The sequence below is a fragment of the Piliocolobus tephrosceles genome, chromosome 4 (assembly GCF_002776525.5).
Source record: "Piliocolobus tephrosceles isolate RC106 chromosome 4, ASM277652v3, whole genome shotgun sequence".
Taxonomy (NCBI): Eukaryota; Metazoa; Chordata; class Mammalia; order Primates; family Cercopithecidae; genus Piliocolobus; species Piliocolobus tephrosceles.
In genome coordinates this window covers 40903548-40924446 of record NC_045437.1, presented here as the reverse complement: position 1 = coordinate 40924446, position 20899 = coordinate 40903548, and the positions used below count along the sequence as shown (strand labels likewise).

Here is a 20899-nt window from a genome sequence, read left to right as displayed (position 1 = left end):
TTACTACTGTAAATTAGAAATTGTGCTTCACTGACTATATTTTCAGTTGTAGCTTTGTGCACGTTAATGACAGTTTCCTGAAGATGAGATCTTAGAAATAAAATTATTAGGCTAGAACATTTAATAGCTCTAAGGCCCTTGACACAATTTGTCAAGTCCTTCCTAGAAAGCTTAGATCTCCCCCAGACTCTCATCACTTCTGCTATCATTTTAAATGTTTCAAGTAGAAACTCTGCTAATTGGAGTTAAGACCCTTGCTTCTTTAGTTTCCTATCAAGTGAAGTATCTACTTGGTTGTGGACTACATTTTAAGTTATCAGCTTATGTACCATTGCAAAATACTGCACGAGTACAATCTTAACCTTAGCTAAAAGAGCAAATTGCTGAAGAAGCAATTTGTGCTAATGGCTCCAAATTGCTGTTATTTGTTTCAGTTATCCTGAAACTACACAAGACCTGGCATATAGTGGGCATGCACTAAAAATTGAACTTTATTATTTTCACATTTCTTATGACTGCTAAATATGGAATATTTGGTAAAAGGGAAAATCTTCTAACATTTATCTAGTCTCATTCTTTTATCTGACTTATTTAGGAATAATTTATGAGTAATGTTTGATATTGTAGTTCATCATGATGGTAAACACTCATAATTTCACAAACACTAGGTTTTCCTGTGTCACTAAAAATAACAAATGGGCTGAGAAAGTTTCTTTTCTATAGTGCTATCAGGCTAGAAATATTAGGCCTTATCCTAGAGGTAGTAGTGAACCACTGAAAGTTTCTCAACAGAGGAACTACACGTATGTCATGATTTAGAAAAATTGTTTTGACAATAATATGGAGAATTGTACTTTCTCTAGGTATAAGTAAAACAAATATTCTTTTAATATACGCTTATTTTAACTGCAGTTGTAGAACTGGATGCTTCAATATGTTAAATAAGAACTTCCATTTGATTTCTACAGAAGGACAGCCTGAGATCGTAACAAAAAACAACAGAAATTTATTTTCTCACAATTCTGGACTCTAGAAGTTTAAGATGAAAGTGTCAACAGGTTTGATTTCTCCTGAAGCTTTTCTCCTTGGCTTGTAGATGGCCACCTTCTCACTCTGTCCTCATGTGGTCTTTTGTCTGTCTGTAAACATCCTTTGTGTCTCTTCCTCTTCTATTGGATTAGGGCCACCTATATGACCTTATTTAACCTTAATTCTCTCTTTGAAGGTATCCCCGAATACAGTCACATTTTGAGGTGTATTGGGAGTTAGGACTGCAACATATGAATTTGGGGAAACAAAATTCAATTCATCAACAGTTACTAATATGCACATGCAGTTCACACACTATATAGAGGCACAGTTTTCAAGTAATTTTCAATCGCGGTGATAGAGTTTGGATGATTAAACACTGACCCTTACTTTTTACATGACCATCTAAACATACCTATAAAATAGTTGTTCTATGTCAGGATAATCATTTCAGAGAGTGACATTGAAAAATCCATAAAAACTCTTAGAATGTTAGTGCTAAAGTTGAGGCCTTCCCACAGACAAGTACTTGTCCAGATGCTTACATCAGTTTTTGATAAAGCAAAACTTATGTTCAAGGTAGGTATTGTTATTCTCATTTTGTACATGAGAAAACTGAGATTCAGAATTTAAGGAACTTACTTGTGGCCATGTCAATAAAAATTGGCAGAGTGGAAATTTGCGTTAGGTCATTCTCAACTCCAGAGGTTGTATGTATAACAATTTTGCTTTGCTTCATCCCTGGATAATGCTAATATAGCACTGATGATGAACCATAGTAGAGTCCAGGAAATCGATTTTTTAATTAAACATCAAAATAGCTTGTAGCTCTTTTTACCTTGGATGAGAGGATTTTCGGACTTCATGTCTAATGTCTTCTTTGCTATGTATACCATGATATGGATTTGAATAATAATAGAATGCTTTTCTCTGGGTCTCAATTTCTTTACCTAAAAAATGAGGATAATACTAGTGGGCTTATAAGGTTTTTCTAAGATTTAAAGTTTATGTATACAAAGTATTATACACATTGCCTGACATAGCTGTCATAAAGGCTAGCATTTAGTCTTAGCTCCAATATTTGAAGATTTTGTAAATATTACAGTATCCTCATAATTAGTAATTTTAAAAATCTCTTTTATTACCCACAATGATATGGAGAAAAACACCTAAAATGCAAATGGCTCATGTACTTGTCAAAGTTATCAAGGATCAAATGTAATAAATTATATCTCATGATACAAAAAGTCAGAGTGGGAAGAACCCCAAGACATGCAGCAAGTCCTATCCAAAGATAATTAGGACTAGGAAAAGACCATATAAAATGAGTTAATATAAGAGAGACAAATTTCATAGTGTATAGAGGAGGAAAAAAAGATTTGATTGGGACTCTGTGGAAAATTAAACTAAAAACTAGAAAAATGAATGTATCTTGCTTTAACAAAAATCTAGATTATAAATGCTGGAGTGTGCTATAAGAAAAAAAGAGCATAAGGTACTAGTTTAAATCTGGTGAGTGACCTCGCATTTGATACTAAACTATTTCATTTTCTCCATTCATCAGATATAATATCTTAATTATAGAACTGAAATGGCATTTAAAAAAAACCTGATGTAAGAGCACTGTTCTGCTTCCATGTGGTACTGAGTAAATCAAATCACTCTTCTATCATAACTTTGGATTATTAATTATTAGAAATATTAATAATGTCTCATCATAGTAAAACTAAAAATATCTAAGTAAACATTCTGACAAATGTGAAACCATATGTTCACACACGTCTTTCTCAAAGGTCTCCTAATCCAATAGTCCATGAGGCAAAATTCTGCCCCCTCAACAAAAAGGTCAAAACAGTAATAGCATTGACCTAAAAGAGAATAAATACAATTATATGTATTTATATATATAATTTACATATATAATTTATTATATATATTATATATATATAATATATATATTAAATGTTACAAACTTTCTGTCCAAAACAGAAATACATTTAAATATGGAACTTATATAAACTGTATATAGATATTTATGGCTTTTACTATAATCTTAAAATTCCTGAGTTCCAGTGAGATATTAGGGTGTTTCTTCTGCCGAGTATAAGCCATTTGTGGAAGGAAGTAACATGATGCATACAAGTCTCTGGGAAGTTTTCACTCTGAGTGTGGATAGAATTTGGCTTTAGTATCTTATGAGCTTGTGAAGTTATCTGAAAATAGTAAGAACTATCAGGAAAAGTTATTTTTCATGAAAGCAGTATTAAATATGATATAAGCTTACTTTTTACTGTTTCAGAATAAAACAGGGATTGTATGGCCATAATATTAAATGCAATTCCAGTATATTTTTCAGTCTTTAAGCTGTGTATTTATTAAGAATGGATAAAAATTTCTTTTCTGATAACCACTTATGAACCCTTGAAAAGACTGAATGGAAAGTTTAGCAAATTTGCTATTTCTCACTAAGGCAATCTTTGTACTCAAAAGAATAGAAACTCAGGGAATGAGAGGCACAAATGTATTTTTTCCAGAATTTAATATTTTTTAAAAAACAGAAAATATAAAAATTACCAAAAAAAATGTTTAAAGGTTCATTTTGGGGCTAAATACTAGGATTGAAACTCTTCTTGCAATTGATTTATGGTAAAGAGTAAAAATAATATCAAAAACACAGCAGTTATAGCTGTCCAATTTAAAGCCCATCTGCAAAAAGGGAGGACAAGGTGAGTTGACTGAGCAAATATTCACATCATGACCTTAGTAATAAATTTCAAACAGTTTCACTTCCCAAGATCTGAAAGGAGAATCATCTTGCACTCTTAGATTCTACTTCTTCAAGAATCCACTCAATGCCATTCAAAAAACCAGTTAGAGTTTCAGCCTCTGTGTCCTGGACCTATGAATACATAACAGAGAATGTTGTTAGTAAGAAACTAAGTCCAAAATCTTATGAGTAGGAGGAACATTTTTCTAGACACTAAAAAGAGAACAGAACTTTTAAAAATCCCAATAAACTTTGGATAAGTTGCTCAAGTTTTGTTTTGTAGAGCACTTAGATAAAAATATGATCATTTCTCTTGTAACTATTACCAATATAAAACTTATTTGCCTTGAAATTCAGCTTTGGAAATGGAAAGAAATACTATTTCTATGACTTGCTTCCATATATAAGGGGAAAAAACATTCTCCAAAGGATCCACTTTGAAAACTAAAACACTTGTAGTGACCCAGCTCGTTATATGTGTGACATCATGTTACAAAAATGTGTCTTTAATACTGCCACTCCTCCTAATGGTAAAGCTAAAATTGTCACCATTCAGAAGGGGAAACTTTATTAGTAGTTTTCAAACTTCATTCCAAAGAGTCTTTGGAGCTCCAGGAAAGAGATGGAAGGGGAACAAAGAAAATCCTCTTATTTTTTCCGCAAAAGCGTTTCCAACTTTAATTTTTCTTTATCTGTTTTACTCAGGGGTTACCATGTCAGGATTCATTTGAAGAAAGAATGCCATAATTAAAATATATTTTAGGGCTGGGCACGGTGGCTCATGCCTGTAGTCCCAGCACTTTGGGAAGCCGAGGCGAGCGGATCACTTGAAGCCAGGAGTCCAAGACCAGCCTGGCCAACATGGTAAAACGTCATCTCTACTAAAAAACAAAAATTAACCGGGTATGGTGGCACATGCCTGTAATCCCAGCTACTTGGGAGGCTGAGGCATAAGAATTACTTGAACCCAGGAGGCAGAGGTTGGAGTGAGCCAAAATTGCACCACTGTACTCCAGCCTGGGTGAGAGCAAGACCCTGTCTCAAAAAAATAAATAAAATATTTTTTAGAAAGCAATAAACTATAAGATGGAGCATATACCTTTGATGATCCATAAAGCATAATACATTGATGTTGTAAGAAACGTAATAGTAGCATCTAAAAAAATCAACCTGGCTCGGCACGATGGCTCACACCTGTAATCCCAGCACTTTGGGAAGCCAAGGCAGGCAGATGGCTTGAGCCTAGGAGTTTGAGATCAGCCTGAGCAACATGGAGAAACCCCATGTCTACAAAAAATACAAAAAATTATCTGGGTTGCCGGCACACATCTGTAGTCCCAGGTACCTGGGAGGCTGAGGTGGAGGGATAACCTGAGCCCGAGAGGTTGAGGCTGCAGTGAGCTGTGATCGTGCCACTGCACTCCAGCCTGAGCGACAAAGTGAGACCCTGTCTCAAAAACACACACACACACACAAAAAAAAAAGAAAAAAAAATCCCCAATTGTTATCTCATTGTTTCTGCGAGAGAAGAGGCAAGTAAGAAACAATTGATCAGCTAACATTGATTATCATCAATCAAATAGCTTTCATAGACTAAGCTATTAGAATTGATTTTAGAATGCTATTTCATTAAAGAAGTTGAATTTAAAAAATAAAATAAAATAGAAAATAGAGTGCAAAATAAAATTTTTGTCACTAGAGTATAAATGATCTTACCAGCCATGGGTGATTTAGAAGATTCAGATGCAGCTCATGAGCCAAATAAAAACAGGGCAGTCTTTTTACATCCCCTTGAGAAATACAAGATAAAACCAACAATGGTCTTCCTGAAGACCCAAAGGCTGGATCTGTCATTGCCATAATATGAGAAAATTCATCTTGCCATTCATGTCCTAAGGAATATAAGTCAAAACCCTTAATTTGCATTACTTTTAATAGTTTTGAAAACAATAAAATAAAAAACTAACAAAGCGAGGGAACAAAAATTTACCAGGATCCAAACGTAAACTGAGGGGAAAAAAACCACAGTACTCTTCAGATGTCTCCATAGTCTAAAAGCAAAAATGCTTGATATAGGTATTTCCTTTCACAAATTCTGTAGATGTCACTACCCTTTCATTCAAAGGGCTTACTTTCAAAATTTAGGCATATAGTTGAGTTTAGCTTTTTTTATGAATACCAACAATCTCAACCTTCTATTGGAGTGTTTGGACCACTTGCATTTTGTGGTAGGTAGAATTTTAAGATAACCTCAATGTTCCAAACCCTTGCATAATCCCTTTCCCCTTTAGTGTCTGAAGAACCTACAAATAAGATGGGGCATCACTCCCATGATTAGGCTTTAAGACACAGCTGAGTTTAAGAAAGATAGGTAATCCTCATTGAGCCTGACCTAATCAGGTGAGCCCTTAAAAGCGGCTCTTCTTGTTGAAAGATTCAATACAGGGGAGATTCTCCATTGCTGGATTGGAAGATGGAGGGAGTCACATGGGAAGGGATATAAGTGACCTCTAGAAGCTGATAGCAGCCCCCAGCTGACAGCTAGCAAGAAAACAGGAAGGTCGGTCCTACAACAATAAGAAACTGAATTCAGCTAATAACCTGAATGATCTCAGAAGCAAATTCTTTCCCAGAGCCTCCAGAAAAGGATGCAACAATATGATACACAAATTTCAGCCCAAGAGGCCCTATCCAGAGAACTCAGTACTACCATGACCAGACTTCTGACCTAGAGAACTGTGAGCTAAAAAAATAGTTGTTTTAAACCATTAAATTTGAGGTAATTAATTAATAGCAATTGAAAATTAATAAACATTTAATGTACTTAACAACAAGGTACATTTAAATGTATCCTATACATCTTAGATTTTGACTTGTCCATCTGTTCTTTATTCCTTCTTCTCTCTTTGCCTTCCTTCTTTTGGACTGAGTTTTTTAATGGTTCCATTTTATATCCACTACTGGCTTAGTTACAACTTCATTATACAGTTTTTAGTAGTTGTTCAAGTATTTATAATACACATTTTTAATTTATAAGTCTACCTTTAAATATGTGATTCCACATATAGAAGAAACTTACAAAATAATATACTTCAATGTTCTCTCTTCCATGTTGTGTTCTATTATCACATATTTTTCTTCAAAATGTCATACATGTATAATACACTATTAATTTTTTTTAATTAAAATTAGAAAAAAAACTTTTTTGTATATATAGCTCCTTTGTTTCCATCCCAGGAGTCTTCATCTTTTTCGGTAGATGCAGATTTCCATCTGTTATCATATTCTTCTGCCTAAAGAGCTCCTTTAAGATTTCTTATAGTGAAGATCTGTTAACAATCAATTTTCTCAGTGCTATGTTCAAATGTGTTTCTCAAAATTCATGTGTTGGACATTTAAACCCCAATGCAACAGTATTGGGGGAAGGGGTGTCTTTGGGAGTTGTTTAGGTCATAACGGCTTTACTCTCATGAGTAGATTAATATTACCATTAAAATTGGCTTGCAGCCCTGTCTTTCCCTCTTCTGTCATGTGAGAATGCAATGTTTGTCTCCAGCTTCCCTTTCTACCTTCTGCCAAATAAGAAATCAGCAAGAAAGGCACTTACCAGACACCAGATGCTGGTGCCTTAATCTTGGACTCCCTCGTGTCCAAAACTGTCAGAAATAAATTTCTGATCTTTAAAAATTCATTTATTGATCTGTAATAAAATTAGACTAAGGAGTCTTGGGAGAATAGGAATTTAGGTGAAGCCAGAGGGAAAAAAAATCACAGTACCATTCAGATGTCTCCATAATCTAAAAACAGAAATGCACTGATATACAGGTCCGGGATATTCTGTTATAGTGGCACAAATGAACTAAGACATGGAACTTTTGTTTGTCTGAAAACATCTTAACATTACCTTTATTTTCAAAAAATATTTTTGCTGGATGTAGGATTTTTTTTTCCTCTTGTAGTACTATAAAGATTTCTCTTTATTGGTTTCTATCCTGCAGCAATTCTGTCAGGAAATTTGTTGTCACTATCATCTTGGCCTTCTATATGTATGTTTTCATTTCCTCTGGCTGCCTTAAAGATGTTCTCTTTATCTTTGATTTTTATCAGTTTGACTACGATGTGCTTAGATGTATTTTTCTTTATATTTATGCTTGGTGCTCTCTGAGCATCTTCAATCTGTGGTTTGTTGTCTTTCCATAATTTTGAGATAATTCTGGCCATTATCTGTTCAAAAATTCCTTTTCCCCTTTTCTCTCTCCCTTCATGTTTTGGGACTCCAATTACAGATAAGTTAGATCAGGGATCAGCCTACTACATTCTGTGGGTCAATTTTTCTAAATAAATTTTTATTGCAAAACAGTCTGTCCTTTCGTTTATGTGTTGTCTTTGCTGCTTTTGTACTGTAATAGCAGAGCTAAGTGATGGTTAAAAAACAAACAAACAAACAAACAAAACCTGTATGGCTCATAAGCCTACAATATTTACTATCTGTCCCTTTAAGAAAGTTTCCTAACCCCTGAGTTAGATCACTGGACAGATTCCCCCAACTCTCACTCTGTTCCTTGCTCTTACTTTTTTTTTTCTTTTTGTGTTTTAATTTGGATAATTCTGAGTGACTTATCTTCACTTTCAATGATTCTTTCTTTTGCTAATATGCCCACTGAAGGAATTGTTCATCTGTTGTCATATTTTCATATCTAGCATTCTTGTTTAACTTTTTCAAAGCAGTGTCCTTTTCTCTGCTGAAAAATCTATCTGTTCACACATATTGTCCACCTTTTCCACTAGGTCTCTCGCAATCTCTCATTTTTTTGTGGGCAAGGGGCGGGGTCTCGCTCTGTCACCCAGGCTGGAGTGCAGTGGTGTGATCTCAGCTCATGCAACCTCCGCCTCCCAGGCTCAAGCGATTCTCCTGCCTCAGCCTTCCAAGTAGTTGGGACTATAGGCACATGCCACCATACCTGGCTAATTTTCTGTATTTTCAGTAGAGGTGAAATTTCGCCATGTTGCCCAGGCTAGTCTCGAACTTCTGGGCTCAAGCGATCTGCCCGCCTTGGCCTCCCAGAGCCACTGCACCTGACCTAGATCTTTTAATCACAGTTATTTTAATGTCTCTTTCTGAGAATACCAACATCTAGACCATCTCTGGTCCAGTTCAACTGACTGCCTTATCTCATGACAATGTGTCATTTCATTTTGATTTTGTGTGTGCCTCATAATTTTTAGATTTAATGTTAGATGTTTTATGTAGAAGAGCAGTAGAGACTAAGGTAAACAGGATTTACTCCTAAAAACAGGCATCATACTTCGGTTAGGGTATTAATGCAGTAGGCTGAATCAAACTAGTCTAGTTGAGCTGGATTTGGCTTTTATTGCTATAGCTAACTTTGTAACACACAGACTTTTAATTCTTTCAGCAGTATGCTGCTGCTATCTTGTTCTCAGTAAGAGCACTGGAGTGCCAGAGTTTCTTAGAGTTTCTACTTGTTCTCAGCTTTCAGCCTATCTTTGTAACTGTGCCATGGGGGTATAGGGAAGAGGCAAGGAGAGCCTCTCCACACCCTTCCCCCATCCCTGCAGTAGTCTGCTATTGCTTCTTAATTTGTAGGGACATGGAGATTTCTCAGTTTTCTCATCCCAGCCTAAGGCCTTAGAGGCCCTGTGCACCAGAGCCTCAGCGGTATGGGCTTTCTTAGTGTTCCAGTATAACTGCTGAATTCTGCCCTTTATTGGTAGAAAGGTCTCCACTGCAAATTTCCTGCCTCTCCTCCAGAGTCAGCAAACATTTAATTTGTATCAGTGCAAGATCCTCAGTACAACTGGAAATCCTGCTCCTCCCCCAAGACAGCTTTTGTTTCTATCTCTCTTGAGATAGCAGCAGTTAACTTTTGTCTGTGGAAAACAGCTTTGGCTTCATTGAGAAAAGGATATAGAAAGCAGGAGGATATACCTGTCTCTGAGCACCGGCCGGTCAACACATGCATGCCTATACCACTAAGGAAGGTACTCATAGGTCTTCTGCCCTACCACTAACCTTTTACATGAGCACCTACTAGAGGCTAGTGGGAAAAAGTTGATAAGTGAGTATAGTTTCTTTGTGTCTTGTAATTTTTTTAAATTTATTTTTTGTCTGCTTGTTTTATAGGAGCAGATTGGAAAACTAGATAAAATAGGGGCTGTATCTGTTTTAGTTCCCAGTTGTAACTGCAACATGCCTGTAGGAACTAAAAAACTATTTGTTAAATGAACTCATCTTTTATTTTGCTTCTAAGTTTTCTTTTTACAGATACCCCTGTAATAACAGAAAGTAATTGCAACTATGTTCATGCCTAATAGATGACAGGGAAAATAAATTCAATAGAAATTCAAACCAGTGTATTAGAGAACTATAATATATATACAGTATATTATATATTTATATTCTACCTTGTTCACAAAGGATTTGGGAAAGATATTGTAATACTAGCTCATGGCCCAATGATATTTTGATTTCACACAAAAATAGCATTCTGAGTGACAATTATTCAGAATATATGGACAGTGTTCTCAACTAATCTACTTAACACCCTGCCATCACATCTCTCTACTATTTGGATAAAACAAAGGTAAAATCTTTCATAGTTATTTGCATAGATTATTTGAATAAAGCCAGAAGCAGACAAAATGTCAGTATCAAAAAAATGTAGAAGCATACAACAAAAAAATATTGTATAGCTGTAGTACCAAACTTTGGAATGCATCAGAATTCCCTGGGTGCTTGGAAAAACCAGATGCCCTAAATCTGATTCACACAACTCAAATCTAGAATAAAATTCATCAGGGTAGGAATCAGCTTGTTAACATGTTTAACAAGCTCCTCAGGTGATCCTAATACACACCCCTATTAATAGTAAGGGTCGGAAAATCACACTGATAAAATAAGCCATCATATTCTTAAGAAGCCACCGTAAAGACTAAAAAGGTAATTTCTATTTGCTTTGAAAAGAACAATATGCTTAAAAATGTATGTATGAGTGCTTACTTTTATGAGCTTCAGCATTTGCAACATAGATGAACCCATCTACAACTTCACACACTTTTTGAATTTGTGGAATCACACTGTACCGGCTTCCTTGTTGATCATCACCTTCATTCTGTCGACTGAATATCTTGTTAACTGCACTTGTATGCTCTTCCCTTGCTCTATCTCTTTCCTTTCTAGAAAAAAAAAATTGTAAAGACAGAATATAAAAAGACACTAAACAGGCTCCACTCACCTGAAATGTTTTAGTTCTGATGTTTCAGTTAAGCCACCAAGTATGTAGCCTTACCTGGTAGTTGAATATAAGATTAGAATGTTGAATTTATGTTGGTTGTTCAACTGAAAATTGACTCCTGATCCAATACCTAAGAAAGAAAATCACAGTTACCAAAGCAAGTCATCAACAAAAATAGCAAAAGATCACACTGAAAATTACCCAGTGAAAGCAAAAAGAGCAAAGAAAAAAATTATATAACAACTTATGCATTGATTTGAAATAAAATAAAACGTATACATTGAAGAAAACATACTGTATGTAACTTTCATCCACATGGCAATAAAAATACAGAGAAAGAAAAAAACTGCTAGGCTTATAACAGTCCTTATATCATCACCACTATCGTCAACAACTTTATCATCTTATCAGTAGCAGCTGCATCATCCCAGCTACTGCTATTCATCCTCAAGACTAAGACTCATTTTCATATTTTTATGTTTCTCATTAGTCTAATAATCCATGTATACATTCAACTAAGTGTCTTTCTCCCCCTCTGAAAAGCTGTTTTTAAATTGATGGGGAGCCAGGCACAGTGGCTCACATCTGTAATCCCAACAATTTGGGAGGCTGAGGTGTAAGAATCACTTGAGGCTAGGAGTTCAAGACCAACTTAGACAACATAGTGAGAACCTCATCTCTACAAAAAACACAAAACAATTAGCCAGGCATGGTGGCCCATGCCTGTTTCCCAGGTACTTGGGAGGCTAAGGTAGGAGGATCACTTGAGCCAGGGAGTTCAAGGCTGCAGTGAGCCATGATTATGCCACTGTACTCCAGCCTGGGCAACAAAGACCTTGTCTCAAATAATATAAATTAATGAGGAGTTGCCAACAGCACATTAGTAAACTGAGAAAATACTGAAGATACTGAAATTTAGAATTCGACAGAGTTGGATTATAATTCTGAATTTCTCACTTACAGCCATGTATTTGTATCCCTCAGTATGATACCAAAAAGAAGTTGAACTAATATATTCTTCTCAGGTTTACTGGGAAGATTAAATGAGATCATATATGTAAAACTCCTAGTAGGTTAACTAGTAAATCACAAGTGCTAAATATTAGCTTCTTACTGCTTTATATCTGAGTCATTAGTCACTGTAATTTGTCCTTTCTTAACCTCTTCCCTCCTTGGACTGTGTTAACACTAAGTGGCTAGTTCCCCTTTTGCCTCCTCGAAAGACCCTTCTGGGCTTCCATGGCTCTACTTCATCCTGTTATATAAATGTTCTTTTAGATCTGTTCAGTTATCTGCATCCCCGCGACCACATTTTAGTTCACACTGTCATCATCACTCACCTGGGCCTGTGCAATCACTTCTAACCCGTCTCCTATATCCTCTTGCCTCCTATTGTCCTTTCCTCTGACATCAGTTGGAAGAATTTTTTAATAATGGTATCTAATTAACTGTCTTCTCTACAAAGCCGTTGCTCTTCAGATGAAGAAATAAAACCTTAATATCTGGCCCCTACTAACCTCATTAGAGACAACTCCAGCCTTTCGTATTCTTAATTCCTGCATTATAACTAATTTATTTGTTTAAATAAGCCATGCCATACCATCTCATGTCATCATTCTAGGCAACACACATACAGGGCTCTTAAGTACTAGGACTGCAACCATCCCAGCCCATGTGATCCTAGTCCTCCAGCCACCAGGTCTGGTGCATGTTTCACAGAGACCACAGAATCAAAATCTACCATGTTTCTGATCTTTGTTTTCACCAGCTGCACTCCCAGAGATTATCCTCTCAACATGTCTAACTTCAGTCCAATATAGTAGCCATACTGTTCTGCCCTTCTTTGCCAATTATGTAACGCCATATTCTCTCACCTTGCTGAGTGTGAGTCATAGGCTGAAATTTTAAAACAATCACTTCAGCTGCTCTATGGAAAATGGAAGTGCCATTTTATTACTTCTCCATTTTATAACCATCAAACTTCCCCATTTCCTCAACCTCTTCTTGAGGTGTTCCTTCGACCTAATAGCCGTACTTAAAATTGGCCTACCCCTAGGTGAGGCTTCTCCTGCAGTGAACTCTCAAGTAGCAAAGATGCTTATTTTCTCACAACTGAAGGTAAAGAGGTGGGATTCATGTTACTCACCAACCCTCTGAAAAAAAATCCTTCTATTTGAGAAACACATCATTCAGCTGTAGCACTCTTTCCTTCTTTGTCATTATTATTTATGAATCTCCATTTAATAATCACTTCCCCCAAACATAAACTGAACATTTCAGCACCTGTCTCCAATCTTCCTCTCCATCCTCAATAACTTCCACATCCATATGGACTCCATATGACTCCCAAATCTCGATTTCTAGCCCAGAACTTGCTCTTCAGAGCTGGATGCATATAGTAATCCATAAAGTCATTCACTCATTCATCAAATATACAGAGAGTGCCTGCTATGTGCCTGGCACCACAGATACAGCTAAAAATAAAGTGGACAAGATTCTTACCTTCATGGACCTTCCATTCTAGCAGATTTGCTTATAGTAGGTATCTCTACTTGGCTCTTCCATAGTTATCAAAGTCAACATATTCCAAAGAATAGCTGCTATTCTCCCTATACAGATCTTACTGTTACCTGCTCCCTTCCAAATTTTTCTTACTTCTCCAGTGACTTCTTACCCTAGTGAATCCTCTATCATCCAACACAAAACTCAAGTCAGAAACCTGGAGCCATCCCTATTACTGCTAATACATTCATTCTGTCAAATTTATATCCTTATTATTCATTCTCTTCTCTCATCTTCACTAACACTGACTTAGAGTTCAGATCCTCTTCATATTTTAATCATAATATGACAGTGGCTTCTTAACGGGTCTCCATATCTTTAGCCCCTTCTAATCAATTCTTCATTCAAGAGCCTGAGTAATCTTTCCAAGATGCAATCTTGATCATTTCAATCCTCTACTTAAAATCCTCCAACAGCTCCCAAATGCTTAAGCATGGTACATATGTGATTTTTCACATAGCTCCACTCTTTCTAGATACACAGTGATACTTCAAATGTGTCCTCCACATCCAGAGCTTTGTGCTTTTAGAAATATAGTTCTCCACCGGGCATGGTGGCTCACGCCTGTAATCCCAGCACTTTGGGAGGCCGAGATGGGTGGATCAAGAGGTCAGGTGATCGAGACCATCCTGGCTAACATGGTGAAACCTCGTCTCTACTAAAAATACAAAAACATTATCAGGGCGTAGTGGCGGGTGCCTGTAGTCCCAGCTACTTGGGAGGCTGAGGCAGGAGAATGGTGTAAACCCGGGAGGCGGAGCTTGCAGTGAGCTGATATCGTGCCACTGCACTCCAGGCTGGGCGACTGAGCAATACTCTGTCTTTAAAAAAAAAAAAAAAAAAAAAAAAAGTAGTTCTCGCTGCCTGGAACACTTTTACTGTCTTTTTGTGATGGCCTACAACTACTCACCCTAGTGACTCATATGAAACCTCATCTTCAATATGGAGCCTTCTTTCACCCTTACCTTTCTACCCAGGAACTAATTACATCATATTCTAATTATCTGTACACTTGTCTATGGCCTCACCTACACCTACACCTGTCTTTAAGGCAGACAGAGACATTGTTCTAAATCTCTGCATTCCTATCATCTCACTAATAGGGGCTGGTTCTCAATAAATAAGTAAAGCAAAGGCTAAATTTTATTATCACTTATACTTACTATTTATCCTGCCTTGCCAAATACTTATACATCGTTGTTGTTGTTTTTTTTTAATAGAAAGAGGGGAAGGTGATGATTTAACTCTTTTGAATTCCAATACATATCAAAATACTCTCCATTCAGATGCTCAATATTTTCTGCTTTTTCAAATATGATAAATATGATATCCCACTGTACAAATGCAACATCTTGACAACAAATAACTTATTTTCACATAATCTTAAAATCTGGATTGTACAAATTTGAGGAATTAAGAGGAAGCTTTCTTATAGTAAGTAAATTAACTCTGTCAGTCCAGTGGAACCTGGTGGGGCTCCCAACAACCAAAGTACTGTATTTCATTATAGCAAATAATTAATTTAAAAGGAATTTCTTTCTTTTTAACAAGAATGTCAAGCTCAAAGTGTTTGAATTAACTGTAGATTAACATGAAAATTACCATCAATCTGCCTCTGAGGCAAACCAGCTGTTGGGCAAAGTTCCTCTGAAGACATCAAGCTCAACACCAAAGAGGTATTCAATTCTTCCAAACCTGGTCCAAACATAGCAAATCGTGGTTCATTCTGAATGATCAGGGAGTGTAAAAAAGAAGTGACAGCTCCATACATAGGACGGCTGGATTTTGAAGCTCTTCTTGTATATGGACAGCACATTCTATAGCTGTATAAAATTGTCACAGTTAGAACATTAACATAGAAAACACTTAGCCAGTTATTCATTCAAAAATATATAATGTATTGAGTACTTGCTAGACACAAGGGATACAATGATTATACAGTCCCAATCCTCCAGGAGGACAATGGTAGACAGACACCTTTATAATACATATGTGGAGCGCTCTGACACGGAAAAGCACGAGGTGCCATGGGGCTGGGAGTGGCCCAGAAGCTAAGAAACTCTTCCCCCATGAAGTGGTTACTTACTTTCTAATCTTTAATTTAGATTCTCTCATGGAACATTTGAATGGTGAAATTTTACTACATAAAAGTTCTCAACCCGAGGAGGTTTACCCCGTCCCCTGGAACATTTGGCAATGTCTGAACAACATGTGTATTGTCACAGCTGGGGAGGGGAGAAGGATTAAGCAGAAGCCAAGGATGCTGCTAAATATTAATCCTATAATGCATAGGGCAGGCCCCAGAACAAAGAATTATTTGACTCAAAATGTCAATAGTACCAAGATTGAGAAACTCAGCACTAAAGATAAGCTACACACAGATAGCTAGCATAATATCCCTAGAGGTAAAAAACAAACAAACAAACAAAGTGCTAACACTACCAATATAACCAAATTTCAAATGTCTTGGGTACTTCTATTAATAGCCTCAAATATAACAGTTTAGTAAGAGTTAAATGAGGGAGGCTCAAATGATCCTTGCAGCAAACTTAGCAAGCTAAGAATCAGGTAAAAAAATTCCATTTCTTGAAGTAGCTATAAATCTCTAAAGTACCAATTATGCATTTTATCAAAAATTAAAAGTTACCCAAATCAAAATAAAACCTAAAGTCCTTCAAATAAGTCAAGCTGGTTAACAAAATCAGTAACCTAACAAAATCATTTTATTAGAAACCTTGTAACTCATGAAGGGGTAAAAACAAACAAAAAACAGTTTTGAAGCTGGATAGACCTGACCAAACCTTACCACTTTTAGTTATATGAGCCATTCACAGTCTGAATTTCAATTTCTTCATCTGTATTATTTGAGCAACAGAAATAATTCAGGGTTGTAAAAATTAGAAGTAATTTATATGACCATAAATGGTAGTTACTATTATTACTATTCTCTGGGCAAAATCTAATTCCACAGCCTCACATACACTTGATGCAATGGTGAGCTACGGGGCATAGTACAGGTATTGCCTAGCAAGTGAGATACAGTGGCACTTGCTGAGATTATGTATAACAGATGACACACCTTTGAATCAAATAGTTTCACAACACTTGACATAATGGCATCTGTATTAGAATAGGGAAACGCTCTGAATAACTTAAAATTTGAAAAAAAAATCCTATATTTTGCTACTGAGTCAAGCACCACCAAACAATTTTTAAAGAATAAGTATTTTAAAAATTTTAAAATAATGCATTAAGTTTAAGATTCTCAGTAAAACAGGCTATATCCAGATCCAATGACATTATACATCTTTGAGGTAGCATAATGGGGTTCCAGTCTGAATAGTCCCTTACAAACTATATGACTTTAGGCAAATCACGTAACCTCCATGAACCTTAATTCCACATCGATGATACAAAGATAACACCTTCTTGTTGCATGAGGATTAAATGAGTAAAATATACATAAAGCATCCCTTGTAGAATCCAGTACACTGCAGTTGCTCAGTAACATTAATTATTTCACCTACATGATATTAAAAAATGTCAGTGCTTTTGGGTGTTAATGTAATCTTATTTCTCACAGCCTTTAGAATGGTTTTCTTCTTCCATACTAAACAACAGGGATCTCTGATCATCCTTTTTCTGGATATGGAAAAGTATTTACTTATTTAACAAAATGACAATTGTTCTAAAGATCATGAGAATTTTAAGAAGTCTTTTACTACTTGCCATCTATACTACTTATAATTATTCAAATACTGGTTAGGCACCGCAGGGAAATAATAAAATATTAAAACTGAAAGGGTACTATGAAGGAAGTCATTTAACTCCCAGTTTTGACAAGAGAACAATTAGACCGCAAATCCACATAACAAATCAGTAGCAGGGTAAGGACTAAATTGTATATTGACTAGTAATAGAGTAAAATTTAATATCTTCTTTTAATTCATAAAACTAGATACTTACACTGCCATGTAGTCAAAAAATGCACCATCAGTGACCTCAGATATAGGCTTTTTTAAGATTTCTAGATCTGGAAGAGATTTCCAGTCAACAGAAGACCAAGAAGGAAGATCCCTTAACAAAAAGTATCTCCACAGAATTGGATCTCTTACAGTTTCATTCCAATAATGATTTGTACTTCCCAACTGACACAGATCATGAGGTGAAAGAAAGGACAAAATATATAGCTGTACATCAATCTGAAACAGAAGAAAGCAGTAGGTAGGAAAAAGGAATGAAGAAAATAGTTTTTGGGTGATAAATCACACAATCAACAAATAAATAACAAAAGGTCAACTGACTAGTGAGTATTTTTACTAACTAAATCTACCATTAATAATTAAATCTATTATTTTCCTGCCATCAGCAAAGGATTATAACTGAACATTTTAGTTTTGTATTTGTTAAACTAATTTCTGAAACACTGAAACATTCCTGAAAAACCAACCGTCTTGCTATGTTTCCAGTAAAATTACCAGTTCCTTTAATTTTTCCTCAGAGATGTTTGGATATACCAGTTCGTTACATAAATTAGTTAAGGAAATAATTTGTTCTTCAAAATAAAACCTGTATCAACCTTTATCTGATTTTATCATCAGACCAAATCAAAAAGTGTACTTTTCTTTTTGAGACGGAGTCTCGTTCTGTCGCCCAGGCTGGAGAGCAGTGGTGAGATCTCGGCTCACTGCAAGCTCCGCCTCCCGGGTTCATGCAGTTCTCCTGCCTCAGCCTTCCGAGTAGCTGGGGCTACAGGTGCCTGCCACCAAGCCCGGCTAATTTTATATATTTTTAGTAGAGACGGGGTTTCACCGTGTTAGCCAGGATGGTCTTGATCTCCTGACCTCGTGATCCGCCCACCTCAGTTTCCCAAAGTGCTGGGATTACAGGCGTGAGCCACCGCGCCCGGCCGTAAATTTGTCATTTTAGTTCCTGCACAAAATCTATTAAAATGTTATGAAAAACCTCTGCGAGGAGAAACTTGGAAGCATTCTAAACCTGCAGTTTTCATGTTGATATACACGTCGGAGGGAGGTGTCAATAGTCCAAATGAGACAAAAAATTGTAATAATTTTCAGTAATTTTTGTTCTCTTCATTTACCTATCTACCCTAAAGTTTAACAATAAATTATGTGTATCATTTTCGTGGCCTTGATGTAACTTGAGGTACTTGTAACTTAAGTCATTTATTTTCAACTGAGGGGCAGCTTTGTTTCTTCAAACATACAGTAACAGCCACAGGCACAATGTCCTCTTGAGAGGGTGAAAACCTTGGCCCTCCAGGTGTTTTGGTACTATGATCCGGAATTAAAGATGCTGGGAACACGGAGGCTGGAATGCTTTCCCAAGCTAATCAGCAAGTTGGGAACGGTCTCATTTCGTAACCGGACATTCAGGTTGTCCTAGTCACATGTGCCTGTTTTGGGGGGTGGCAAACCTGAGGGCGATCGGGAGGGTCGCCAAGGGCCCGGTGAAGTTGCTTCCCTGAGATGTTCAGGCCCCCTGCGGAGCACCAGGGTCAACGCCAAGATGCTTCTGGTCAACTGTAGCTTCTCGGTGACTACACTGCCAGAAATGGCTGCTTGGACTGAGCCAGACCCAGGCCCGGGCGCGGGAGTTCCCCAGGCCCCGCAGGGCTCCAGGGCAGGTCCCTCCGGCCCGGGCCGGCCCCACTGTCCGCGGCCTGCGGCCGACGCTCACCGGCAGTCGCGTCAGGGTGCTGGCCGCCTCATCCACCTCCTCCCGCGAGGCCGTACGCGCCACCCTCTCCTTGCTCACTGACTGCCAGAAGGTCTTCCAGCCGCTGAGGATGGCCGCCTCCAGGCGGCCCCAGTCGCTGAAGGGCGGCGGCGGCGAGCTAGTTCCGCTGCGCGGCTCGCTTCCCGCCATGGCTTGCCCGCAGCGCGGGTGACGCGTCGCAGACCCACGCCAGCGCGTCAGCCTCCTGCGCAGCTCCGCGCCAGCCGCGGTCGCCCTCGGGCGTTCAGCCTCCCGCCTCTCCCGCGAGTCCGCCTCCAGGGCAGAGTTAGGCCCAGGGGCAAGGGAGGTTATTGGGAGGAAGTCCAGTGTGCGTGGTTGTGAGCCGAGTACGAAGCTCCTGTCAACAGTTACTTCCTCAGTAACTTGTGGCCTCAACCTCAGCCAGGCCAACCGCAGAGACCCTGTACAACCTCCAACCCGCTGACTTCCTGACTTCATTCAAGATATTCTCTCCGGGATCATTTCCACTAGGTCTGGTCCTAGGCGACTCCGCTTGTTCTATAGCCCTCTGCCACTATCTTGGACTTAATAACCACTTGCTTCCTTTTCAGCACTGCCATACTACGTGTGGGGTGTTTTGTGTGTGTGTGGTTTCCTCAGTCACCAAGTTACCATTTATTTTCTTGAGTATCAGCAAAAACAGACTACAGAGGTGGTCAGCAGGCCAATTATAAAGAACCTTTTGCCAAAATGAGGAGTCTGGACCCACTATGCAAAAATATAAGCACATTTAAAATTTGCTTAACCTATGTATCTCATAAAAGGGCGGCAAAAAAACGGCCAGAAGAGAACCCAGATGTGGTGGCGTTGAAATCTCACTAGTGAGTTTTTTAATTCTCAAAACAGATGCCCATTCTACTTACTTTGGGCTTACTTTAAAAGTGCTTTAAGAGAACATATTACAAGTCAATCTGTTACATGGAACTGGGTATGTATACATTCAAAAAGTAAGTCTCTGAGGATCTAAATGTTAACAGAATCCACAAAAGCCTGATAGCTAAGGTTCTGTAAGGCTCTGTAACATACAAGTTTAAGTTTCATTATATTCTATTATTTGCATGCCGTTGGTAGGGGCCAATAACCAATAAAATTGCAGCCTCATTTCTGGGAGGCAATCTGGACAAGAACCACAAAGTAACCATATGGCATTTCTCATCACTTTCTAGAACATGATTTACTTTGAGAGCAAAAAACTAGAACTAGAGCAAGAAAAAAAAAAAATAAGTTCAAGTATGAAGTATTAAAATATCTGTTAAATGAATGAGAAAAACTTTATTTTTATTATGGAAAATTTTGAACATTTATAAAAGGAGAGTGAATAATATGCTCCTGTGTGCCCATTATCCAAGATTCAATGACCAACACCTGGTTAATCTTGCTCTGTTGCTATATTCACCTCATACTACACCCCCAATTCTGAATTCTTTTGAAACAAATCCCAGACCTATCACCTGTAAATATCTCAGTATCTGTCCCTAAAAAAACACATTTTAAGAAACAGACCACTGTACCTAAGCAATTTTAA

At 37.4% G+C, this 20899-nt stretch overlaps 1 protein-coding gene across 1 annotated transcript; it reads right to left on the bottom strand.

Annotated features, from left to right (window-relative positions):
* Nucleotides 1–3553: 3553 nt before the first annotated feature.
* Nucleotides 3554–20049, bottom strand: FBXO4 (F-box protein 4). Its single transcript, XM_023216452.1, has 7 exons — nt 19315–20049; nt 17581–17816; nt 15217–15437; nt 11107–11182; nt 10818–10993; nt 5513–5688; nt 3554–3928 (listed from the first exon to the last, which is right to left on the bottom strand). The coding sequence occupies exons 1-7, from the start codon at nt 19810–19812 to the stop codon at nt 3839–3841; spliced, it is 1473 nt and encodes a 490-aa protein (XP_023072220.1). The 5' UTR covers nt 19813–20049; the 3' UTR covers nt 3554–3838.
* Nucleotides 20050–20899: the final 850 nt, after the last annotated feature.

What these genes read in the sequence shown, in the direction of transcription:
- FBXO4 (XM_023216452.1), bottom strand. Translation starts at nt 19,812, where the DNA reads ATGAAGTCAGGAAGTCAGCGGGTTGGAGGTTGTACAGGGTCTCTGCGG. An exon ending in GCACCCTGACGCGACTGCCG is followed by an intron (nt 17,817 to 19,314) that starts GTGAGCGTCGGC and finishes CTTCTGTTTCAG; the next exon opens with ATTGATGTACAGCTATATAT. An exon ending in TTTTTTGACTACATGGCAGT is followed by an intron (nt 15,438 to 17,580) that starts GTAAGTATCTAG and finishes AATTTTATACAG; the next exon opens with CTATAGAATGTGCTGTCCAT.